At 49.7% G+C, this 26638-nt stretch overlaps 1 protein-coding gene across 4 annotated transcripts in view; it reads left to right on the forward strand.

The window, feature by feature from the left end:
- LOC105464364 (coiled-coil domain containing 134) overlaps positions 1–25832 on the forward strand; it is a 31958-nt gene extending 6126 nt beyond the window's left edge. For 2 of the 4 annotated variants that reach the window (XM_011712195.3, XM_011712198.3), the window contains 6 exons: positions 2810–2928; positions 3803–3924; positions 4131–4215; positions 7171–7352; positions 7659–7730; positions 19663–25832. In XM_011712195.3, the coding sequence (XP_011710497.1) occupies positions 2826–2928; positions 3803–3924; positions 4131–4215; positions 7171–7352; positions 7659–7730; positions 19663–19788 (690 nt within the window). In that variant the 5' untranslated portion in view covers positions 2810–2825 and the 3' untranslated portion in view covers positions 19789–25832. Of the gene's footprint in view, positions 1–2809; positions 2929–3802; positions 3925–4130; positions 4216–7156; positions 7353–7658; positions 7731–19662 lie in introns of all 4 variants that reach the window. The other 2 variants (XM_071080658.1, XM_011712196.3) reach the window with 2 other exon arrangements.
- Positions 25833–26638: the final 806 nt, after the last annotated feature.

Here is a 26638-nt window from a genome sequence, read left to right on the forward strand (position 1 = left end):
TTTAACTTTTTAGAAACTTGTATTTAAGATTACTTGTTAGAGTCTTTTCATGAATCTGATTGCAAATGCTTTTAGAGAAGAATCAGAACCATGGATGACAAAGACTTGGAACAACCATGGTTGAAAATCTTTTTTTTTAGACTATTAATTTTTTTTTTTTTTTGAGACGGAGTCTCACTCTGTTGCCCAGGCTGGATGGAGTGCAGTGGTGTGATCTCAGCTCACTGCAACCTCTGCTTCCTGGGTACGAGCAATTCTCCTGCCTCAGCCTCCCAAGCAGCTGGGATTACAGGCACGTGCATCCACGCCCGGCTAATTTTTTTAATTTTTAGTAGAGACGGTTTCACCATGTTAGCCAGGATGGTCTTGATCTCCTGACCTTGTGATCCGCCTGCCTCGGCCTCCCAAAGTGCTGGGATTACAGGCATTAGCCACTGCGCCTGACCCCATGGTTAAAAATCTGATGGAAGTTCATTATAATCAGCAGTGGACAAGGAAATTTGTCAATTTGTTATTTATGTGTCACAAGCAATACAGAAGGTTACAAGGGTGTAAAAACAAAAAATCTTAACCCTTTCATAGCTCAGGTTTTATGAAAAAGTGGTGAATTTCATCAGACACAGGAAGAGTGTGTCCAAGGTTATGAGTTTCCATCATATTATAGTGGAATGTAAATAAGAAAACTAGCACCAGCTGGGCGCGGTGGCTCACGACTGTAATCCCAGCACTTTGGGAGGCCGAGGCGGCAGATCACCTGAGGTCAGTAGTTCAAGACCAGCCTGGCCAACATGGCAAAACCCCGTCGCTACTAAAAATACAAAAATTAGCTGTGTGTGGTCGTGGGTGGCTGTAATGCCAGCTACTTGGGAGGCTGAGGCAGGGAGAATCGCTTGAACCCAGGAAGCGGAGGTTGCAGTGAGCCGAGATCGTGCTGTTGCACTCCAGGCTGTGCAGCAGAGCAAGACTCCATCTCAAAAAAACAAAACAAAACAAAAACTAGCACCTTCAACTGGGGAATACCTGTTTCTTAGTTAAAAGCATGAGAAATTTCCTGGTTAAATGAAACAATTCAGGCACATCAAGAAAAGCCTAAAGTACAGAATCAAGTTATACTAAAGGAAAACATTGCTTTTCTAGGCCCTCAAGACAGAATATTTGAGTGTCAGGCCATAACAGCAGAGTTAGAACCAGAGAAAAAAGCTACAGTAGCCGAGTGCAGTGGCTCACACCTGTATCCCAGTACTTTGGAAGGCCAAGGTGGGTGGATCACTTGAGCCCAGGAGTTCAAGACTAGCCTGGGCAATGTGGCAAAACCCCACCTCTAGGAAAAATACAAAAATTAGCCATGCATGGTGGCATGCACCTGTGGTCCCAGCTACTCAGGAGGCTGAGGTGGGAGGATGGCTTGAGCCTGGGAGGTGGAGGCTGCAGTGAGCCATGACTATGCCACTGCACTCCAGCCTGGGCAGCAGAGCAAGACCCTGTCTCAAAAAAAAAAAAAAAATTACAAAAGCTAACAAAAAACATTGAGAATTACCACCCTAACCAAGTGAAAAGATGCATCCTTTCAAGGGGAGAAAGAGGAAGGGTGGAAGGCAGCAATGTATGTCCTGGGAATCACCAGGAAAGTGAACTTCATAGCACTCAATAAATAATTGTGTTGGCCGGGCATAGTGGCTCACTCCTGTAATCCCAGCATTTGGGAGTCCAGGGCGAGAGGATAGCTTGAGTTTAAGAGTTGGAGACCAGCCTGGGCAATATAGCAAGACCTCATCTCTACTAAGGAAAAATAAAAAATAAAAAGGGTCAGGTGCGGTGGCTCACTTTTGTAATCCCAGCACTTTGGGAGGACAAGGCGGGCAGATCACCTGAGGTTGGGAGTTTGAGACCAGTCTAGTCAACATGGAGAAACCCCATCTCTACTAAAAATACAAAATTAGCTGGGCATGGTGGCGCATGCCTGTAATCCCAACTACTCAGGAGGCTGAGGCAGGAGAATCGCTTGAACCTGGGAGGCGGAGGTTGCAGTGAGCCGAGATCGCGCCGTTGCACTCCAGCCTGGGCAATCAGAGTGAAACTCCATCTTAAAAAAAAAAAAAAGAAAAATTAATCAAAATAAATAAATAATTGTGGCATGTTGCCTGAATATGAACAGATGTTGTATGTAGTACCTGTGGTTCCAGAGTGAGTGAGTAGCAAGCCCCCTTACCCTGAGACTGCCCTGCCTTCCTCCCTGCCCTTTGTCCCTTCTTCCTTTCTGATGACAAAAGTCAAGGAAGGAGGAAAACCCCGGAAGTTTCACATCTCCTCTGCCTGGGCTTCCTTGACCAGATGCTTTCCGGGGAGGCCAAGATAGGGGATGTGGAGGGAATACTGTTGATGAGCCCCTCCTCCCCAGGCACAGTGCCTCACCCAGACCTCCCTCCCTGCAGCAGGGAGGTGACCTCCTTATCCCTGTTCTACAGCTGAGAAGGCTGAGGCTTAGAAAGGCTGGGCAAGCTGCTCGAGGTCCCAGAGTCAGGGGTCGGGGCCGGGCTCCAGCCCAGAGCTCTAGCCGCTGACCCAGTGCTCTAAGCGTCCTTGTGTTACTCATACTTACCTTCCTCCCCACCTCCTAGCATCCCATGGGTCTGTATTGTGTGCCTGCTGGCCCTGGGATAGGAGCTGCAGCTTCAGGGCTCCCCAAAGCTGGGTTCTTGGTATTCGGAGGATGTGCTGTATCAGGGGAAGCTGCTGTTCACCTTTGCCCTCTATTTTATGTAACACCAATCTCTGGGTCTCACTCTCTTTCTTTGGGTTATTCTTCCAGCTCAAGAGGTTTGGATATGGACCTTCTTCAGTTCCTGGCCTTCCTCTTTGTCTTGCTTTTGTCTGGGACGGGAGCCACAGGCACCTTGAGGACTTCCCTGGACCCAAGCCTGGAGATCTGTATCCTTTAGGGTTGGTAGTTAATGAGCTGTCTTTGAGGGGTCTATAAATGAGGTTTCTCTACTCGGGGATTCCAGGGATAAGCAGCCCAGTTGAGGGGAACAGGGAGAAAAAGTGAGGTGCTCTAGCCAGACCTTGAGCAAGTCAGGTCTCTCCGGAGCTTCAGCTTCCACATATAGTAAATGGAGATGACAAGGCCCATCTCTAGACTGCAAAGGCTCAGTGAGGACTGTGCATGGCCTGGCACCTTGTGGGCAAGATCCTGGGTGGAGACTCAGGAATTCTGGATTACTGGCCCATCTCGACCCTGGTGAACTGGGCCACCTGCTCCAGGCCAGGCCTCAGGGACACAAAGATGAATTACAATGAGTCCCCTGGGTTTGAGGTGTCCATAAGCCTAGGGGAAGAAAGTATCCAAACAAATGATCATTTTACTCTGTGACCAGTGCTCTGATGGGCACAGGAGGGGAAACACTGTGATGATTTTTGAGCCAGGCCTTGAAAGGATAGAAACTCCTAGAAGAGGGTGAGGGGCATTCTGGGCAGAGAGGGTGCAGCATGAGCAGAGAGGTGGAGGCTCTGGAACAGTGAATGCTTGTGGAGAGGGCAGGAAGACCACAGTGAAGGGAAGGCAGGAGCCATGTCTGGAGGCTTGGTTTCAGGCTTCTGGGTGTGGAGCATCATGGGAACTGGATGAATGGTGCTTTGCAGGGCCATGCACTTGTCAGTTTGTTCATTTCCTGGAGGCTTCTAGCCGTGGGCATCCATGACCCTTGCAGATACTTGCTGGTTAGGAATGAGCCTTCTGAGGCAAGACTGCTCGATTGTCCAGGCAGGGCTATTGATGCCAGCCCCTTAACTTAATGCTGCCCAGACAAGAAGATGTTTGAGGTGAAGCGGCGGGAGCAGCTGTTGGCACTGAAGAACCTGGCACAGCTGAACGACATCCATCAGCAGTACAAGATCCTTGATGTCATGCTCAAGGGGCTCTTTAAGGTGTGTGCAGGCAGGGGGCAGCTCTTGGCAGGTCCAGTCTTTGATCTGGGCACTGATGGGTAAATAGGAGTTCCCTAAGGGGATGGTGTTCAGGGACAAGGGAACTGCGTGCACATAAGACTTGAAGTGGGGTTTAAATAAATGGGGACAGAAGCAGTCTGTTATGGGCACTGTGAAGCCACTCAGCCCTGGCGGGATTCCCTCAGGTGCTGGAGGACTCCCGGACAGTGCTCACCGCTGCTGATGTGCTCCCAGATGGGCCCTTCCCCCAGGACGAGAAGCTAAAGGATGGTATGGTCTGCCCTATACTGCCCTGTCCTCGGCACCACCCGATCTTCTCTAGCTGCTTCTTCTCTCCTGTTCTTGTCACTCTTTTTTTCTCCCCGGAAGTGCCCTCTTGTGGCACCTTCCAAGTGGTCCCCTTGGGCAGATGGGCGCTTTGTGAGTGGCCTTCCTCGTTAACTGGCTACATTTTAGCAATAGCATTTCTTTTTTTTTTTTGAGACGGAGTCTCACTGTCGCTAGGCTGAAGTACAGTGGTGTGATCTCAGCTCACTGCATCCTCCACCTCCTGGGTTCAAGTGATTCTCCTGCCTCAGCTTCCCAAGTAGCTGAGACTACAGACACACACTGCCACACCCAGCTAGTTTTTGTATTCTGAATAGAGATGGGGTTTCACCATGTTGGCCAGGATGGTCTCAATCTCTTGACCTTATGATCGGCCAACCTCGGCCTCCCAAAGCACTGGGATTACAGGCGTGAGCCACTGCACCTGGCCACGATAGCATTTCTTAGATTACTCTGAGAGGATAGCAGCAGCTCTTACATAATACATAGTGGACACTTTACAACCATCAACTGTAATCTCTACCATAACTCTGGGGGAAGACACTGTTCTCTCTACTTTCTATATGAAAGAGTACAAGTAATTTGCCTTGGCTCTTCCCTCTGAATCAAGCTGTCTTCCTGAGTTCTTTGAGGTTCAAGATTATTCTGAAGCCCCAGGGTCCCTGCCTGACATGTCTCAGACCCACCCTGGCATATCTTTGGAGACTACTTATCTTTCTGGGTAGCCTGGCTAGTGCTGGTGAGGGCTGCCTGGGCCCTTTCTTAGGGGCTGGCTTCGATAGGGACTGCTTAGAGCTGTTTACACAGTTATGCTTTTGGCTAACCTGGGTCTGGGGGACTTGCTACCATGATGGACACATGTTCCGTGGTGAGCAGGTCTGTGCAAACCTACCCTCCAAGGCCAAGGGAGCTGAGAGGTCCAGTTTCTCAGAAAGAAACATTCATTAGGAACTTCTGAACAGAAGCCATGTCTCAGGCAGAAATGAGATGGTGGTCTCTGCACCCAACCTCCAGAAAGTATTCTTTATTTGTTATTTTGCAGATGACAATGCTTGTACAGAAACTATTCTTTTTTTCTTTTCTTTTCTTTTCTTTTCTTTTCTTTTCTTTTGAGACAGAGTCTCACTCCATCACCCAGGCTGGAGTGCAGTGACACAATCTCAGTTCACTGCAACCTCTGCCTCCCAGGTTCAAGTGATTCTCATGCCTCAGCCTCCCTCAGCTAGAATTAGAGACGTGTGCCCCCAGGCCCGGCTAATTTTTGTATTTTTAGTAGAGGTTTTGCCATGTTGGCCAGGCTGGGTCTCGAACTCTTGATGTCAAGTGATCCACCCGCCGTGGACTCCCAAAGTGCTGGGATTACAGGGGTGAGTTACACATGCAGCCAAAAGTATTGTTTATACAGCAAGCTTTTAGGTTAAAACATGCAGCTGGTGACATCTCAGGCTTTTGTGTGAAACTTGTGACCATTGGGGAAGTTAAATAATCATCTTTTTGAGGGGTTATCTATGCTACAGGCGTTGTTTAAAGACCTTGCTGCGGAATACTTTGGTGTACAGCGGTCAAACCTCAGCCATTATGGCTTCAAGATGGCGCCATGCTTGTCTCGCAGCAGGCTGTTTTCCTGCAGCACACTAACAAAGCTCAGTTTAAACTGACCTGTTGATCAGTAGAAGCACATTAGTGGGAAAACAGAAAATTCAAATTAAGTCTGTTAGGTTAGTTGGTAGTATTGTATTGCTGTTAATTTCCTGGTTTAGATAGTTGTATGTTGGTTATATAAGATGATAACTTGGCCAGGCATGGTGGCTCACGCCTATAATCCCAGCACTTTGGGAAGCCGAGGCAGGCAGATCACTTGAGTTCGAGTTCTAGACCAGGCTGGCCAAACATGGTGAAACCCTGTCTCTACCAAAAATATGAAAAAGTAGCCGGGTGTGGTGGCACATGCCTGTAATCCCAGCTACTCGGGAGGCTGAGGCAGGAGAATCACTTGAACCCGTGAGGCAGAGGTTGCAGTGAGCCAGGATCTCGCCACTGCACTCCAGCGTGGACAAGAGAGCGAGACTCCGTCTCAAAAAAAAAAAAAAAAGATAACATTAGAGGAAGCCAAATGAATGAATTTTATGTTGTATTATGTAAGTCTAAGATAATTTCAGGCTGAGTGCAGTGGCTCATGCCAATAATCCCAGAACTTTGGAAGGTCGAGATGTGAGGATCACTTGAGGCCAGGAATTTGAGATCAGCCTGGGCAACAAAGTGAGACTTCACCTCTAAAGTAATTAATTAATTAATTATATTCATTCGTTCATTCAAAATAAGAACTTAAGCACTTAAAATGAAATAAAATGGAAAGAATATTAAAAAAGAAAAATGCTGGCCTGTTGTCTGGCCATCCTAAGAGACCTGAGGTCTCACAGACACTCTAATTGTATTAACACCAGGGCCAGCACTGGACATTTGGATAACATGTTGGTTGGGAGGTCAAGCCCAGCAAAGCCTCATGTGATGCATCAGCATCTGTGTGCAGAACAACACTCACTTCTCTGGTCCCCATAGCAAATGAGTCTTCTAAGCAGCAAGATGTGCCTTTGGGCTGACAGACCTGGGTTTGCAGCCCAGATTTGCTACTCATTAGCTGCTGAGACTCAGTTTCCCATCTGTAAAATGGGAACAGCAGCCACATCTCCCTCTAAAAGTGGTTATGAGGACTCAGTGAGCTAGTGGGTGTAAGGCCCTAGTTCGCACTATACATGTGATTGGCAGCCTGTGGTCAGTAGGCACTGTTCCTTCCTTGGTGGGTTTGGTGGATGTCTCTATTCTCTGGAGGATGCCAGGGACCAGCGAGGCAGCCAGGATAGCATCTGCCCTGGCCACTCATCAGGGTCCTCTTGCCAGCTTTCTCCCACGTGGTGGAGAACACGGCCTTCTTCGGCGATGTGGTGCTGCGCTTCCCGAGGATTGTGCACTATTACTTTGACCACAACTCCAACTGGAACCTTCTCATCCGCTGGGGCATCAGTTTCTGCAACCAGACGGGCGTCTTCGACCAGGGTCCCCACTCGCCCATCCTCAGCCTGGTAAGGATTGGGGTGGAGGTGGCCCGGGAGCCCTCTGTCTTGGTGGTGGACTAGGATCCTCACATCTGCCTTCAGTCGGGCCTGAATGTCAGTGCTTGGCTACATTTTCTTTGTGGAGCTTCAGGGTATCTTGGGCCACAGAGGTCCCATTTCAAGGGGTTCTGTGCTCACCCAGTTCCCATGGGGTCATCACCTGGCTCACATCTGCCCAAGTCTGGAGTCTGGGTCCCAGCATGGAGGGAGTGACTCTCTGGTGAGCAGAACTCAGGAGAAGGCAGAGGATGACGAGTGATTCTTCATCTGCAGATGGCCCAGGAACTGGGGATCAGTGAGAAAGACTCCGACTTCCAGAACCCATTTAAAATCGACCGCACAGAGGTGAGCTGCCAGGGCCTATGCCTGTGTCTGCTTTGCCTCTGCTGGGCCATAGGACGCCGAGGTCTGCAGGGGCTGGGGATCTCAGGTGGCTTTGGACTTGGAGCCAGGCAGCCTGGGCCTGGGTCCAGAAGCCATCACTGAGTCATTGGAGCCTGTGGGCAAGTCACTGCTCCCCTCTTAGCCTCAGCCTCACTGTCTTTTCACAGCGTGTGAACTCCAACCATGGGGGGTAGTTAGGTGGCTATGAACAAACCCATCCCAGCACAAAACAGGCATCCCACTTCAGGTGGATATCAGGGCAGCCAGGGAGGTCAGGCCATGCTCTTCCCTGCCTTTGAACCTCTTAGCACCAACTAGGCTTCCATCCCGCACTCCTGTACGTGCTCTTATTCCAGGGGGCTAAGGTGGGCTTTGAGAACTGTAAGTTTGGGATAAAAGATGAGGACAGGCCGGGCATGGTAGCTCATGCCCGTAATCCCAGCATTTTGGGAGGCCAAGGCGGGTGGATCACCTGAGGTCAGGAGTTCGAGACCAGTCTGACCAATATGGTGAAACCCCGTCTCTACTAAAAATACAAAAACTTAGCCAAGCGTGGTGGCACATGCCTGTAATCCTAGCTTTTCAGGAGGCTGAGGCAGGAGAATCACTTGAACCCAGGAGGCAGAGGTTGCAGTGAGCTGAGATCGTGCCATTGCACTCCAGCCTGGGCAACAAGAGTGAAACTCCGTCTCAAAAAAAAAAGGACAGGGACAGATACGATAGAGTGAGGAAGGGATCGGAAGTGGCAGGGCTAGGAGGGGCAGGAAGGAAGGGCCGTGGTGACTGGAGGACTGGACTTGTCAAGCCACATGCTCGTCCCTGGTGTGGAGAGAGGTGTTGGGTGTCTGAGGGGTCTAGGATTTAACTCTGCCTCCAGGCCAACAAGCTAGCCTGCTACTATTTCATGGACACTGACAGGTCAGAGATATTGGACTATATTACAGCAAAGGCAGTAGCTAGACTGTTGGCCTGATTGTGTTGATTCACCTTGTTCCCCAAGTCCCATGGGGGTGACACAGAGAGGGCCAGGTGGGCGCTGTGCATGCAGGGGGTGTGCATCACAGCTGAGAACTGCCAAGCTGGGGAAATTCATGATTTTTTATAGCAAACGTGCTCTTTGGGAGGAGATATCACCACACCCTTCAAGGTTGCTCTCTGTAAACACAATCCTGAGACATAGCCCAGGTAAAGAGTGGTTAGGGCTTTGTATCTTTGGTGTGCACTGCAAGAATATGCAGGGATGCTCAGGGCCATGACGGATTGCTGTGCCAACAGTCTGACCCAAGCCCTCCATGGCTTGGTTTAACTCAAATTTTCACACAAATGTGCTATTCAGTCTAATTAATCTGACTGATAGAGGCTAGGACCAAATCTGTTCAATTAGTCTCATACTTCATTTAATTCATACTACTATCAACTATATTCTGAATAGCAGGATAAGGCCAACCTACATTATTATTTTTTTTTTTTTTAGAGACAGGGTCTCGTTCTGTCACCCAGGCTCTGTCACCCACCTAGCTTACCTTGAACTCCTGGGCTCAAACAGACCTCCCACCTCAGCCTCCTGAGTAGCTGGGATGACAGGCCTGTGTGACATCATTCCTGGCTAATTATTATTTTTTCAGAGACAGGTTCTTACTGTGCTGCCTAGGGTGGTCTCAAACTCCTGGGCTCAAGCCGTCTTCCTGTCTCAGCCTCCCAAAGTGTTGGGATTATAGGTGTGAGTTACTGTGCCTGGCCCCTAACCTGCAACATTGATCAGGGTCCTGGACTCAACCAGCTGTGAAGGTCTTGGAGGACCAGTAAGTCTCATTTTGGATAATCAGGATATGGTCTAAGACCAATTTGTTATCCACGACCACCCATATAAGAGAGTTTAGATTGACCTGCCAATCTTTGATGTTATTGCCAATAATTACAGGGGGCAATAGATGGACCCAAGCAACCTTCATGCCCCCATAAGGAGACATTTCATGACCCATTCTCTCCCACATGTTACACTTGATTTGAGTCACCAGAACAATGTTTAGCTGAGCCTGAGGGCAGTGTCACTGTGGAGCTTCAGCCTCAGTTGTCCTACATGGTATAATCCAAGGCTACTCACACATCAGGAAAAGCAGATGGATTTTTATCTGTCAGGTTGAAACAAAATTGTGCTGGCTGGTATGTCTGCACAAGGTCACTGGTAAGAACTTTGATGGCATTAGACACAGCAGAATAGCTCATTACTGACATGTCCATGTGAGTTTTTCTATCATGTGGATGGGAATGAGACACCCAACAGTTGGCCATATTGACAGCTGCAGCTGCCACTGGGCTTGGGCAGACCCTAGAATTGTTTTGCCAGGTGGCAGTGATGGATCTAAGGGATAAAGAGAGCATTAATTGTTCCCTGCACTTTCTGGGATCTAAGGTATTTCCTGCCTGGGTGGCAGGATTATTGCTATAAAATCCATGTGTCCTTGGGAGACCGAGGTGGGCAGATCATGAGGTCAGGAAATCAAGACTGTCCTGGCCAACATGGTGAAACCCCATCTCTACTAAAAATACAAAAATTAGCCGGGTATGGTGGCACACGCCTGTAGTCCCAGCTACTCAGGAGGCTGAAGCAGGAGAATCGCTTGAACCCGGGGGGTGGAGATTGCAGTGAGCCAAGATCGCACCACTGCACTCCAGCCTGGTGACAGAGCGAGACTGTCTCAAAAAAAGAAAGCATATGTTCTATGCCACCTATGCCAGCATCTATAGTTTCACTTTTTCTCCAGTTGTTGCCTACTATGACCTAGACCTTTCATTCAGAAATGTCAGGTATGAATGGGACCAGGGCATTTTTACAGATGTATAGAGACCTGTTGTATCTCTTATCTTTACCCACATGGGCCACTGCAGGGAAATCAGCAAGCAGGATACTCAGCCAAGTGGTCACAATCCTAACAATCTCAGGCCATACCATTCCAACCAGAGATTCAGGTAGTTGAACCAGAAATATAGAATCCTCTGTTTTGTGCCGCTCCTTGGTAGTAGGTACATTACCACGCCAAGTACAATGATACATTTAGGTGGCAGTGATCTGGATGAAGTAGGCTTGATCAGCAGTTTGACTCCATTTGGTCTTATCAGAGATTGAGCTTTATGATGGGCATCTAAACAAGTGAGCCAGGCTGTCTAGTTTGTCACCACAATTTGTTTCCATAGTTTGTGGCCCTAAAGAGGGATAGGTATCACCAGGCATGGTGGCTCATGCCTGTAATCCCAGCACTTAGGGACCAAGGCAGGTGGATTGCCTGAGGTCAGGAATTTGAGACCATCCTGGCCAACATAGTGAAACCCTGTCTCTACTAAAAATACAAAAATTAACCAGGTGAGGTGATACACACCTGTAGTCCCAACTACTCAGGAGGCTGAGGCAGGAGAATCACTTGAACCCAGGAGGCAGAGATTGCAGTGAGCCAAGATCGCACCACTGCACTCCAGCCTGGGTGACAGAGCAAGACTCTGTCTCAAAATAAATAAATAAATAAAAAGAGTGGGGTAGGTATCTTTGATCTGCCATTTTGTAATCTCCGGATGACCAGGACACTGACAATAGTCAGTAAGAATATAACATGCATAGTTGTTAGAAAGGAGTGTCATCCAAGGCAAGAGTGATAGGTTTTAATTCAGGCCATTGTCTGACTGGCCTTTCTATGGCACTTAGTCCACCAGCATTGTTACTGGGGCTGGCTGACTGCTGCTGCTCATGGACACCTGTGTCAGGTTCCCACAACCACTCCCAGGCTTGATGGTTCAATAGGAGGATTCACAGGACTCAGTATATGGTCACATTCGTGGCCACGATTTATACAGAGAAAATATACAGAGCAAAATCAGCAAAGGGAAAAGGTGCATCAGGCAAAGTCCGGGGAAACAGGCTCAGCTTCCAGAGTCCCCTCCCAGTAGAGTCAAACAGGATGTGCTTCATTCTTCCCGCAATTAGTTGTGACAACATGTTTAAAATGTTTTCTACCAGGAAAGTTCATGAGGGACCTAGTGTCTGAGTTTTTATTGGGAGCTAGTCATGTGGGTACTTTTTGCCTGACTTATGTCAAAATGGCAAACTCCCAGAAGCAAAGTATGTATTCAGCAGAAACCATATTGTTTGCACAAACAGTTTTGGCACAGTGAACCATTGTTAGCAGTTAGGGGGGTGGGGGCCCTCCTGAAATGCAAGTTCCCAGATGTCTGCCAAGGGCTAACCTTGGAAGCAGGCCTTTCAAAGGATAGGAGTCAGGCCAGCTGTGTTAACTTTTTTCTGTACAACACTGTTAGCTTTTATATTAGCTGAATTACAGTGGGCTAGGCCTGAATATTTGGGGGAACCTGTGAATCGAGGGTCCTGTTGAGCCAGTGGCTTTGCTTTATGTGGCAGAGTGGGGGATGTGGTTTCCTCAGTGGGGTAGCTGCCACCCCTGCATGCCCAGCTGAAATGACACATCCCCCAAGGTTGCTTGCTGCAATCATTACCCTGATAAATGACCCAGATCAAGAACAGCCACAGCCTTCCATTCTTGGTTTATACAGCAAGAAAACATGTGTGGACACTCAAGGCCATGACAGATTGCCTTTCCCAGCAAGGGGTCACCCATGGAGATGCTTTATTGCTGTGATGCCAGTTCTTCTTGCTATGCAGGTCATAGATGCCTCACTTAAACGCAGGAGAAGGGTGACAGCGTAGGCCACAGAGACAATGGGTGCCATGATAAGTTGAGTCCAGCTTTATCATAATGTGCTCTACTTGCACATAACCACAGCAGCAACATACTTTCCTTACATGCTGGCTGGGGACAGTTCCGAGATTTTCCTCACTTTTTGATATCCCACATGGGCTTGCCTCACAGGAGCCCCGGATTTGCTCGACTTCCCTCACACACTCCCTCCATGCTGGTGAGAGTTCTGAGTTCTACTTCTTATGTACCCATCACTAGAGTCAACTCATACCAGGCTGTGTGCCAACCACTGTCCCTGTCCAGGGGGCTGGCCGTGTCCCAGCTCCTCAGATGCTCACAGTCTGATGGGGAAGGCAGCAGGGAAACAGTTCCAATCCAGTGTTACTGTTATAGTGGTAAGAAGCATAATGAGCTGTAGACCTCTGAGGGGAGCCTGACCCAGCCTTGGCAGAGAGGTGGTGGAGGCTGTGGGATGAGTTAGTTGCTGGGTGGACCAGCTGAGGCAGGGCCTTCCAGGCAGAGGGATGAACTTATGCAAAAGCTCAGATGCATACCACATTTGTTCATTTGGCATCAAGTGAGTATCTATTGCATCCTGCCCCTTGGGGAAGCAGGCTAGCCCTATTCTCCTGGGAGTGGCATTCTAGTTGGGGAAGACAGGCAGTCCATTTAAAAATATATAATATGGTAGGTGGTGACAAGGGCTGTGGAGAAGAAAGGGGAATGTGGTTAAGGAATGCCCGGGGTGAGATGGGGTATGGTTGCTATTTCACATGGCCTGGATACTGTCTTCCTGAATTATATGAAGGAGATGAGGGAGCCATCTGTGTATCCCAAGGAAGAACGTTCCAGGCTAAAGGAGCAGCAAGTACAAAGGCTATGAGTTGGAAGCATATTTGGGGCTGGGGAGTGTGAGGAAATGGGGTTAGAGTTGTAGGCCTGATCCTGAGACCCTCAGAGGTCTTCACAAGGGCTTTGGCACTACCCTGAGAGACCTGGAGAGCAGGGTGACAGGCTGTGACTTGCCACTTTATTTTTATCTATCTATCTATCTATCTATCTATCTATCTATCTATCTATCTATCTATCTATCTATCTAGCAGGGTGACAGGCTGTGACTTACCACTTTATTTTTATCTATCTATCTATCTATCTATCTATCCATCCATCCATCCATCCATCCATCCATCCATCCATCCATCCATCCATCCATCTATATATATGTATTTTTTGAGATGGATCCATCCATCCATCCATCTATATATATGTATTTTTTGAGATGGAGTCTCGCTCTGTCACCCAGGCTGGAGTGCAGTGCAGTGGCGCGATCTCGGCTCACTGCAAGCTCTGCCTCCCGGGTTCACACCATTCTCCTGCCTCAGCCTCCCGAGTAGCTGGGACTACAGGCGCCCGCCACCTCGCCCAGCTATTTTTTTTTTTTTTTTGTATTTTTTAGTAGAGACGGGGTTTCACGGTGTTCGCCAGGATGGTCTCGATCTCCTGACCTCGTGATCCGCCCGTCTCGGCCTCCCAAAGTGCTGGGATTACAGGCTTGAGCCACCGCGCCCGGCCCACGCCAGCTAATTTTTTTTGTATTTTTAGTAGAGACGGAGTTTCACCATGTTAGCCAGGATGGTCTTGATCTCCTGACCTTGTGATCCGCCCGCCTCGGCCTCCCAAAGTGCTGGGATTACAGGCATGAGCCACCGCGCCCATCCATTATTTATATATGTATTTTTTAAGATGGAGTTTTGTTCTTGTTGCCCAGACTGGAGTACAATGGTGTGATCCCGGCTCACCACAATCTCCGCCTCCTGGGTTCGAGATTCTCCTGCCTCAGTCTCCTGAGTAGCTGGGATTCCAGGCGCAGACTTACCACTTTAAAGGGATCATCTGGCTGCTGTGTGGAGCATGGTCGGGGACCAGAAGCAGGGACCCAGGTGTGGAGGCTGCTATACTCATCTGTGTGGCAGTTGATAGTGGCTTGAACCAGACGATGACAGTGGATCTGGTGAGAAATGGTCAGGTTCTGGTTCTCTTTTGGAAGTAGAGCCAGTGGGATTTGCTGAGGAAGCAGTTGTGGTGAGAGAGAGAGGAGCGTTAAGCATGACTAGAAGACTTTTGGCCTGAGTGTCGGGAAGAATGGGACTGTCATTTTTTCAAATCCTTGGAGAAGGTATCAAGAGTTTTTTCCTGCACCTGGTGAATATCAGAGTAAAGATGTCAAGGCGGCCGGGCGCGGTGGCTCAAGCCTGTAATCCCAGCACTTTGGGAGGCCGAGGCGGGCGGATCACAAGGTCAGGAGATCGAGACCACAGTGAAACCCCGTCTCTACTAAAAATACAAAAAAATTAGCCGGGCGCGGTGGCGGGCGCCTGTAGTCCCAGCTACTCAGGAGGCTGAGGCAGGAGAATGGCGGGAACCCGGGAGGCGGAGCTTGCAGTGAGCCGAGATCGCGCCACTGCACTCCAGCCTGGGCAACAGCGTGAGACTCCGTCTCAAAAAAAAAAAAAAAAAAAAAAAAAAAAAAAGATGTCAAGGAGGCAGCTGGATATTTGACTCTAGACTTCAGGGAGGAAGTAGAAGCTGGACCTGTAAATGTGAGAGCCATGCCTATGTAGAAGGCACCAAAAGCCGTGAGACAGGACACAGTCATCTGGGGCATTGGGCAGGTATAAAAGCAGTCTGAGGACTGAGGCGTGGGATGGGGCTGGAGATAAGAGGTTGAAGGACTGAGGAGGAAGCAGCAAGAACCCGCCGAAGGAGCACTCAGCATGATGGTGGCCACCCCAAGAGTTTCCCAGAGGCCACACGAGGAAAGCGTTAGAGGAAGTAGGGAGGGAGCGATCGGCTTGTCAGACGCTGCTGGGAGGTAAGGAAGGCGAGGACTGAGAATCGACTGCTGGGCCGAGCAATGTTGAGGCCACTGGTGATCTTGATAAAAGCTGCTTTGGGGGGCGGGGTGCTGGGAACAAAAGATTTGATTTCCAGAGAATGAGAGGAAAGGAAGTGGACGTGGCAAGTTTAGACAGCCCTTTCGAAGAGTTTTCTTTTCAAAGAGAGCAGTGTAATGGGAGAATAGCTGGAGGACAATGTCGTTTCAAATGTTAGTCCTTGGGAGAGACCACAGCAGGCTTGCACTGTGTGGATGGGACTGATCCATTAGAGAGGGAGAAACTGATGAGGCCAGGGGCCAGGTTGCTGGAGCCTTATCTGGAGGAGGTGAGGAGGGGTGAGTTGTAGTGCTGGGGGAAGGCTTGGCCTTGTACAGAAGAGCAGATCCTTAACCTTGAACAGGACGGCAGGCAGAGTATGTGGGCACAGAAGTAAATGGGTTGGTGGGTGTGGTGGTGGAGCTGTGGGGGTTGTCTCCTGCTGCTTTCATCCTCTCTGTGAGATAGAAAGCAAGGTCATGGTCTGGGAGTGAGGGGAGCACAGAGGCTTGAGGAGAAGGTATGTGCAGGAGAGCAGGAGGATAAGTGGACCAGGAAATGAGGCTGGATTGCTGGCAGCACGGAGGGCCTGCTTGTGGTTATAGTAGGGCTAAGGAGTTAGAGAAGATAGAAGGCAGTGGCCAGAGTGGCATGCTTGAGGCTATGGAGGATGTGGTTGTTGTCAGGGACAGGCAGAGCAGGGTAGCTTGAAGACAGAAGGAGATAAGGCTGGAGATGTAGCATGGGGTCTGGGCCCTTCAACACCAAGCTTAGGAGTTTGGGGCTCTATCTTGGAGCCAGATGCATTTTCACAGAGCAGGCGATGAAGAGTGAATTTGGAATAGAGAGGAAATAAATTGATAACTAGCCTAACAGTGAAGACAGCAGAGGCATAGGGAGGTACAGTAATCAAGCTGAGGTCTCACAGCCAGTAAGTGATGGAATGAAGGTTCAAATACATGTGGTCTGCCTCTTGAGCCATGCTCTTAACCACAATGTTGTATTGGCCGTCAGCCTGCTGACCTGAGCCAGGCTGGTCAGGTACTATCAGGGGTGGCCAGGGAAGATTCCTGGGGAGACATCTAAAGTAGACTCGAAAGATGAGTAGGCACTGCCAGGCCTAGGTGGAATGGGGAAAGGATGGGTGTGTTTCTCTTCTGACCCAGCTAGTTTGAGCTGAGCCCGCTGAGACTGAAGGGGCTAAGATCTCTTGACTTGCCCTTGCCCAGCCAGAGTCAGAGAGGAATGGGGTCTCTGGGGCCTAAGGGGTCTCCCAGCTCCCTGTCTTAAGTGGATCAGGATTCACTCACAGAGACAGGAGCAGAGTGTGGTAGGGACGTACTAGGCTGGGAAGTGTGCAGCCTGCAAGGCTAGTCCTAGTTGGGCCTACCACATGCTGTGTGACTCACTTACCTTCTCTGGGCTATACTTCTGTGAATCCCCCCATCTTCCAGAGTCATGACTTAATCTAACCTGGTAGGCAGATTACTCCACAAGGTGGAGCTATTTGTTTGTTTTTAGTATCTACTTTGATCAGATCAAACGTTTGTCACTATTGCCCTAAGAACAAATAAAAGGGTGTGTTTTACAGCACAGCTACCTCAGTTGTAGGCAAAGTACATCTTCACTTAACATCATCCATAGGTTCTTGGAAACTGTGACTTTAAGTGAATCTATGTATTACAAACCAACTTACCATAGGCTAATTGATATAAATTAAGAGTTAAGTTACTACAGCATATTTCTGGTCAAAAAACCATCCATTACCAGATTTTTTTTTTTTTTTTTTTGGAGACAAAGTCTCGCTCTGTCATCCAGGCTGGAGTGCAGTGGTACAATCTCGGCTCACTGCAACCCCCACCTCCTGGGTTCAGGTGATTCTCCTGTCTCAGCGTCCAAAGTAGCTGGAAATACAGGCGCTCACCACCACACCTGACTAATTTTCATATTTTTTAGTAGAGATGAGGTTTCGCTATGTTGACCAGGCTGATCTCGAACTCCTGACCTCAAGTGATCTACCCACCTTAGGTTCCCAAAATGCTGGGATTATAGGCATGAGCCACAGTGCCCAACTCTAGTCTTCAAAATAAAGACCAAAACACTCTTAATATGAAACATTGAAATAAATGTGAACTGTACATATATTTAAGAAAGATTGATCAAAACAAGTAAGATAATTATTTATCCATTTAGTCCCCTTCAGGGTCCAGCCTCTCCCAGCAACTCAGAGCATAAGGGAGGAACCAACCCTGGACAGGACGCCCTCCCATCACAGGGTGCACTCACACACACCTCCACAGTCAGACTGGGATGGTATAAACATGCCAGTGAACCCAACATGCACATCTTTGGGATGTGGGAAGAAATTGGAGTACCCGGAGAAAACCCACCAGAACATGGGGAGAATGTGCGGACTCCACACAGTGGCCCCAGCCAGGAATCGATTGTTTTTTTTTTTCTCATCCACATTATAATGACACGACCTTGAACTAAACCACATTATTCGAGGACCTGCTGTACTATTGTATTTCCTATTCTAACGTGGCTTGCTCATTCATTGAAAAAAACACATATTGAGTGCTCTCGAAAAGCCAGGAAGACTCTGTGCTAAGGCCTTGTGGCAGAGGACACTATCCTCCTACCCTCATGGAATGTGCTGTTTGGGAGGGCGATGGGCACAAGAAAGAAGGAATCAGCGCAAAGTCGAAGACAGCACACCACCAGGAGCAGCCCCTCAGGGAGTCAGGGCAGGTCTAGAGGGCAGTGAACCAGCTGAGCCCGAGCTAATGTGGCAGAAGGGTGGGTGCTGGAAAGAGCATTCTGGGCCTCGGCCGCAGCACATGCAAAGGCCTGGAAGTGAGAGGGTACAGGGAATCCAAGAACATAAAGGCGGAGGATATGAGGTAGGAACAGAGAGGCAGCCGGGGTAGACCTGCAGATAACCTGTGTAGAACTTTGTCTTGAGAGTCATGGAGAGCCGTGGAAGCTGGAATGTGACATGAACAGATTTTCATTCTGAAAAGATCCGTCCGGCACAGTGGCTCATGCCTGTAATCCCAGCACTTTGGGAGGCTGAGGTGGGTGGATCACCTGAAGTCAGGAGTTCGAGACCAACCTGGTCAACATAGCAAAACCCTGTCTCTACTAAAATTACAAAAATCAGCCAGGTGTGGTGGTGGGCGCTTATAATCCCAGCTCCTTGGGAGGCTGGGGCAGGAGAATCAGTTGAACCCGGGAGGCAGAGGTTACAGTGAGCCAAGATCGCACCACTGTACTCCAGCCTGAGCAACAGAGCAAGACTCTGTCTCAAAAAAAAAAGAAAAAAGAAAAGGAAAGATCCAGCTGCAGTGAGGAGAATGACTTGAGAGGGACCAAAGGGGATGTGGAAAGCCCTTGGGAGGCCCCTAGAGTCATCCAGCAGAGAAGCGGGAGTGGTGATGGGGGCAGCAATAGTAGAGACAAAGAAGTGGATGGGTTTGAGAGAGATTTAGGGCTTGAAATCAGCCAGGCCTTGGTGATGGACCCAAGGAGGGAGAGGAAATGCCGGGTGCAGGTGGGGCTCCTCGGTTTCTGCCCTGCTGCTCATCAGAACAGGTACTCTGGGAAGAGGGAACCATACTGAGTCTAGGGTGCATTTGGGACATCCTAAAGAAGGTCTCAGACAGGCATTTGAACATGGAGATGCAAGTTTGAGGGGTAACTGACCACACAGGCCAATAGAAGTTATGAGTTAGATGAGACGGTCTGGAGAGAGAGGGAGGAAAGCCAAGGGCCTGGGTTGCAGTTGAAGAATGCCCCTCCCCCCTGCCATCTCCCGCTGCCAATGAAGTCCTTATCCTCCACCCCCGCTACTTGCTCTGTCATCTGTGACTCTGGCTGACCTCTCTCCTCTCCTCCTGAAGGGTGCAGCAGGTGTGGGGCTCCCAGGTCTGTGGTGGTCTCACCCACTCTATCCCCTCACCCTGGAGGAATCTGTGTATCGTTTCTCAGATGCCCCATGTAGGTTCCCACCTCAGCATCTGTCCCTGCATCCAGAATACTTTTCTCTTCCCTCATGCTGTTGGTTTGGCAAACTCCTGCGTATCTTCCAACACACACTCAGCAGTTCTCGCCAAACCCATTTCACTGTCTCCATGTCTGGGGCAGGGCCTGTGTCCAGGGAACCTTCCTATTCCCACAGCCTGCCGGTGGCCTAGCTCAGAGCAGGCTCTTTGCTCCACAGACTAAATCAGACTTCTCTTCTCTTCCCTTCAGTTCATTCCCAGCACTGACCCTTTCCAGAAGGCCCTGAGAGAAGAAGAGAAACGCCGGAAGAAAGAGGAGAAGCGGAAAGAGATCCGAAAAGGCCCAAGGATCTCCAGATCCCAGTCTGAGTTATAGCCCTGGAGCAGCTCAGGGCTCAAGGGGCCACAAGGAGGCAGGTCGGGAGGAAGAAGAGGTGGAGATGTGGTTGTGGTGGAGATGTGGTTGTGGTGGAGAGCACCAGCCAGCCCCTTCCAGAAGGAGAGGCCACATTTTCCCAGCCCCCTGGAGCTGGGTCTGAGCCCTGGCTGAAGGGACTGAGCCTCAGATGGCTGGCTTTTCTCTCAGGGGCCTCCTGCTGAAGGGGCCTTCAGAGGACTTTATACTGGAAATATGACCCTGTGCAGACTGCTGGGGGAGGCAGGGCGATGCCTGCCTGGACTCTTTTGGTGGCTGAAAACCTCTGGCCAGCTGGCTTCCACTCTTGGTGGGGAAGCAGCAGAAGTAGGTTCCGAGCCACAGGTGAGGGTGCCACCCTGCTGCTGGCCCCACGGTGTCACAGAGCTGCCTGGCACAGGTCCCAGCCCCTCTGCAGAGACACAATAAACGCCAGCGGACCCTTTGGAGCAACCAAGGCTCAGGGATGTAGAAACAGCTTGGAGGATGTTTCTGCCCCACCGGTGGTGGGGGCCAGGCCCTGGCGGGGCAGAGAAGCAAGGGGCTTGGCTTGGGCCTCCTGTTCCTACCCCAGCACTGCCCTTGACAAAGGATTGGTGTTGGGAAGGGACCTGGAAGTGTCCTGGGATCTGAGAAACATTTAGCTCAAGAAGACCTTGGAGCAACATGATCTCTGTCCTCAGATGTCTGGGGACAGTCATTGAGCAAGTACAGGAAAGTCAGCTTGTTCTCTTCAGCAGTGCTGGAAGACAGTCAACCTGTGGGTGGGGGGCTGCAGGGGGACAGGCCGCAGCCCTGCAGGAGGCCATACTCCGCAATGGCTGCCATAAGCTGCACGGGTCAGACAGCTTCACGTCTCGGGAGGCCACAGGGCAGGGAAGATGCAGAGGGCATGTGGCCCTGGGTACACTCATGCCCCTCCCAAGCAGAGGAGGGAAGGGCTTTAGTGAGAATTCTAGCTCTGCCTCTTTGACCTTGCCAAGTCAGGATCTGCCTCTTAAAGAAGCAGAGAAAACCATCCCAGATCCCCTCGACACCCAACCCTCTACCACTGACAGAGCCCAAGTTAGATCTGAGTCTTAGCCCTTCAGATTGCTGACTCTCCCTGGCCCACCCTTTCCCCTCCCTGTGCTGCAGCTTCATTGGCAAAATGAATTTGATGGTATCTGAATCCCCTGCCCAGCCCTAACCTGTTTCTCTGAGGCTGGCCTCTCTGCGGGGCCGTGGCAACAAAGGGAAGCTGAGCCTTACGGAAGCTGAGCCTCATGGAAAGGCCCAGAACATCCTGCACCCGTCAGTTACTCAGAAGTAAAGGGACAAGAAGCAGCTGGAAGAGAGCTGGGTGTGGGGGCTGGGAGGAGTGCTGGAGAAATTTCCCCATCAGAACTGCACCAGCCACCTGGGCCCACTCACTGGGCAGTGGAGGCAGGGCAGTGTGGTGGGACTGACTCAACAGACCTAGCTCCATCTCCACCCTGCCCCTCTCAGGTTGTGTGACCCCAGCCACATGGACACCAGAGTCTGTGAACTAAAGGGCTGGACCATGGCATTAACAGTGGAGGGTGTCCAGGTTCTTAGTGTCTTGAACAAAGAATTGGACAAATGCACAAAGCAAGGAAGGAATGAAGGGTTTTATTGAGAATGAAAGTATACTCCACAGTGTGGGAGAGGGCCTGAGCATAGGGGCTCAAGGGGCCCCTTACAGAATTTTTGGGAGTATATACCCCCTAGAGGATTCCATTGGTTACCTGAGGTACACCCTATGTAAATGGAGAGGATGAAGTAAATTTACAAATTCATTTACAGCATATGCCCTATGGGGAGGATATTTCCTGTTATAGCTGAAGCGTGAATTGGCCTTATGTTCCGTGCCTCCAGACCCTATTTTCCTGCATCAGTGGGAAAGGGTCAGATTCACTGGCTCAGCTGTTTAACCTGTCCTGGTGCCAGCAGCTGGAGCTGGGGGTCAGGACCAGCCCACAAGCTCTTCCCTGCCGGGAGGACCAGGCCAGTCACTGTCCTCTTCATGCTGGAGAGTGGTTGTTGTTGCTGACTTAGCAGAGAAGGTGCTTTGCTTTCCCCTTAACTGGGGAAAAAACTTTCTAAGAACCAGGCCTGCTTGGCAGCAGACTGAGCTTTCTTGGGGTGGCAGGGAGGTCAAGGGATACCTCAGAACAGTCAGGTGTGGGTCCAGCTTCGGCTGGAGGTTCGTTCTACTGAATAACTTCTAGGGTCTCTGTCATTAGCAGGATTTGTATAATTTGAAGCAGAGCTGGGCAACTGCAGAGCAACAGGGAAGGCAGCCCAGTGTGGTGGCAAGACCTGGGCAACTTGGGACCAGCCTGGGCTGTCTCTTGCCAGCTGTTGTTATCAGAACCAGGCTCTTCACACTCAGATCCTTGGGCCCCCCCCATCTCAGAATGCCCGGTGGTTGAAAGGATGAAACCTGGAATTTAAGTGACTTCTCAGTGATGTGTGCCCTTCTCTGATGGTTCCTTGTTCATCCTATAGATTTACTGACTGCCTGCTGTATCAGAGCCAAAGAGAGGGGCCTGGTCTTACCTATCTCCTCATCTGCCCCTTCTGGCACCTCCTTCCTCCTGGGCTCTTCCCTCTAATACCTTCATCCTCTCTCCATCTTGGTTAATCCTGTCCTTTCCACCCTCAAATGGGCACCTTCAAAGAAACAAATAGAACTACTCCACTGGCTGCCTCTCTCCTTCCCTTTGCTGCCACTGTTGATTGTTATAGTCACTTGCTCCAGGAAGTCCACTTTCTGAGTCTTACTGCAGGCAGAGCCTACCCCCTCAGCTGTAAAGGCCCTAGGACACATGTTTGTCCAGCCGCCTCTTGCAGCTGGGATTGTTACGTGACTATAGCTCTACCAACTGTATATACCACTGTGGGAGTCGTGCTGGTGGTCACAGGTACCAGGGGCAGCAGCAAAGGGGTGGTTCTAGTGCCAAGTCCAGTGACCAGTGCCAGGGATGCCCAGTGGTGGCAACAGTGGTGTTCTCAGTGTGATCTTGGACATTGCTCCTGTCTACTGAGCTGCTAGGCCCAGTCTTTGGAACCATCAGGGAGTCTGTGAGCTCCCTGATATCCTTTAAGCCAGCGTTTTCCAGCGATGGCACCATTAACGTTTGGGGCTAGATAATTGTTTGGGGTGTGTGTGTGAGGAGGGCTGTCCTGTGCATTGTAGGCTATTTTAGTAGCATCCCTGGCCTCTCCCTATGAGATGCCTGTAGCAGTCCCCCAGTTATGACAACCAAAAATGTTTCCAGACATTGCCAGATGTCCACTGGGAGGGAAAACCTCCCTGGTCCACAGCCCTTCTTATTCCAGTCCCACATCTTCCTCCCCTCCCCGTCACTGTCCTCAGAGAGATGCTGTTGACAACTCCTTGAGGTGATTCTCTCAGGCTTCTTGTTGTAGTTCCCTGCTGTCAAGCCTGAGCCTGCTGTCACTTCTGGATTCTTCTTTCCTCACCTGCCTCCATTTGCATGAAGTTTTTGTGGGGCTGTTTCTATTTTCTTCTTGGGCAGCCATACCCTCTAAGACTTAAAAGCTGAATACTTGCCCTGTTACTACCTGATAATTCTCATCACTTATGTTTCCAAAACCAAACTTATTATTTCCCTCTCTAACCCCATCTCTGTGTCAAACAGTGGAGTACATACTTTTGGTTAATCCAATTGGAAGGTTTCCTAGAGGAAGTAATATCTGAACTGAATCCTGAAAGATTGAGGGAAGAGGAAGGGTCAGAGGAAGTAAATGAAAAACCATATATAAAATTCTCTTCTGTGACCCGTAGCAGGTACCCAATCCATGGTAGATATGGAAACGTAGTGTTTACCAGTCTCGTCCATCCCTTTTCTTTCTTTTTTTTTTTTGAGACAGAGTCTCACTCTATCGCCAGCCTGGAGTGCAGTAGTGCAATCTCGGCTCACTGCAACCTCCACCTCCCAGGTTCAAGTGATTATCCTGCCTCAGCCTCCTGAGTAGCTAGGACTACAGGCGCTTGCCACTACGACCAGCTAAGTTTTGTATTTTCAGTAGAGATGGGGTTTCACCATGGTGACCAGGATGGTCTTGATCTCTTGACCTCATGATCCATCTGCCTCGGCCTCCTAAAGTGCTGGGATTATAGGTGTGAGCCACCGCGCCCGGCTGTCCATCCCTCTTCAGATGAAGAGCTCAGGTCCTGAGGAGGGACTTGTCAAAAGCTGCTCTACATCTCAGAGCCAGCCCTTGTCCTCCTGCTAGTCAAAGCAAGGTACCACCTGGAAGAGATGTTCAGTTACGTGGGACCCAAGGCCAGAGGGAAAATACCAATGTTTCCTGAGGTTCGGGTCCAGCCACTATTCTTCCACCATTTCTACTGAACCTTCACTTGTACCCCCTCAGTCCACTTGGCCAGGCATCACAGCCTCTGGGCAGGTTCACCAGTGAACTATGGGAACAGGTGCTGTGTGCCACCTCTGGAAGGGGTTACTGAGATTCTGGGTTGTGGGGGTGACCTGGGCCAGAGTGAGTTGTATGGGAGTTGTTGCTGAATCCCCCCAGAGTACCAGTCACACACTAGTGTGAGGGGCCTTGCAAGAGCCACTAGGCAGCACAGTTGAAGGTGGCACCTTCCTGCTCAGTGCTGGGTCCAGAGCACGGTTTAGTTTTCTGTGTCTTTTGGGGTGAGACTGGTGTATTCTATACTAGCCTCCCTGTGCGTACAATGACGAGAACAATCTTGTCTTGTTTTCCCAAAAAAAGACACTATTTCTCATTAGTTATACACATTCATTATAAAAGGTAATTTAAACAATACTGAAATGCCAGAAAGAAAGTAAAATTCACCCCAAATCTCACTACTCCTATAACAATGTCTGACAGCCAGCTGTTGGGTCTTCCATCCTTTTTAACCTTCGGGTGAGCACATAGATCCTTATTTTTTCTTCTTTTTCTTTCTTTCTCTCTCTCCCCCCCCCCCCCCGCCTTTTCTTTTCTTTTTCTTTCTTTTTTTTTTTTTTTTTGAGACAGAGTCTTGCTCTGTCTCCCAGGCTGGAATGCAGTGACATGATGTCAGCATTCTGCAGCCTCTTTCTCCCAGGTTCCAGTGATTCTCCTACCGGGTAGCTGGGATTACAGGCATGCGCCACCACACCCAGCTGATTTTTGTATTTTTAGTAGAGACGGGGTTTCATCATGTTGGTCAGGCTGATCTCGAACTCCTGACCTCAAATGATTTGCCCACCTCGGCCTCCCAAAGTGCTGGGATTACCGGCGTGAGCCACCATGCCTGGCCAGATTCTTATTTTTTCAATTGCCATACAGCAGCATGCAAGGCAATTACTGTATGCCAAAGCTTATGCTGAGAGCTGGCTACCAGGAGCTCCTCCTGCCTCGAGGCCTTTATCCATGCCATCATTTCCCCTTTGGCTGTAACAGCTGCAGTTCTCTCATAATTTAGGTTTCATCTTAAATGTCACTTCTTCAGTCTTCTTGACAGCACAAGTCAGGTCCCTTGTTAGTTTCATCACCTCCATTACCTTTCCTTGATCACTTGTACCATCATCTGTAATTTATTTTTATGTTTAATATGGGTGTGGGATTTCTGTTTTTTTGTTGTTGTTGTTTGTTTGTTTGTTTGTTTTGCTAGACTGGAAGCTCTCAGAGGGCAGGACACATTCTTTTCCCTGCCACAGAGATGGTCAATAAATATTGTCAATTGAATGTGCAAATAATCTCACTTAACCACAGCTATGAGGGATACTATTTTATCCCCATTTTAGAGATGACAAAACTGAGGCTTAGAACAATTAAACAGCCCAAGGACACACAGTGAATTACTGGATCCACGTGTCTGCCTCCACACAGCCTGTGTGTTCTTAATTATTGATCACTAAGCAACAGCTGCCTCTCACAAACTGGCAGGAAACTTACTTTTCCCTTTTATCAATATATTGTGAACGCCTCTTCTTGCCAATAAATATACATTTGTGTGCATAATTTTTAATGATCCCTTAGTATTCCATCGTGTGGATGTAATTTACATATTCATTTCCTTATTCTCACCTCTTCCTAGTTACAGTGCTGCTTTTTTTCTTTGAGACGGAGTCTCACTCTGTTGCCCAGGCGATCTCGGCTCACTGCAAGCTCCGCCTCCCAGGTTCACGCCATTCTCCTGCCTCAGCCTCCCGAGTAGCTGGGACTACAGGCGCCCGCCACCACCCCGGCTAATTTTTTGTATTTTTAGTAGAGACGGGGTTTCACCGTGTTAGCCAGGATGGTTTCGATCTCCTGACCTAGTGATCCGCCCGCCTCGGCCTCCCAAAGTGCTGGGATTACAGGCGTGAGCCACGGCGCCCGGCCTACAGCATTTCTTTAAGCACTTGTAATTTTTATTTCTTAGGCTAAATTCCTAGAAGTTTACAACACGACCAGCTGCGAGACGGGGCAGTGAGGTGCTTCAAGAAGTGGAAATTCGTGGGTGGGCTGCGCTTCAGAATCCTGGTGGAACTTTTTCAAAAAACTCATGCCCGGGGCCCCCCCTCTCAGGAGGCCGGCGGCGGGCCTGGGCACTGGCGTGGTTTTCAGGTCCTCAGTGGTTCCAAGGTGCCAGGGATTGAGGACCACTGGAGAAAGCGCGAGGTCACGGCGGGTGCAAAGCAGAAGACGTAAAATCCTCACCGCCCTGGGACAATTCGCAACCCTGTCAGCCTCCGTGCCCGCCTTTGTAAGGGGGCTGGGAGAAGCGGGACTTGGATGACCCGGACTCCGGTCCCGAGCGCCGGGGGGCCAGGTTTGACTCCGCCGG

The sequence above is a fragment of the Macaca nemestrina genome, chromosome 15, assembly GCF_043159975.1.
Source record: "Macaca nemestrina isolate mMacNem1 chromosome 15, mMacNem.hap1, whole genome shotgun sequence".
Taxonomy (NCBI): domain Eukaryota; kingdom Metazoa; phylum Chordata; class Mammalia; order Primates; family Cercopithecidae; genus Macaca; species Macaca nemestrina.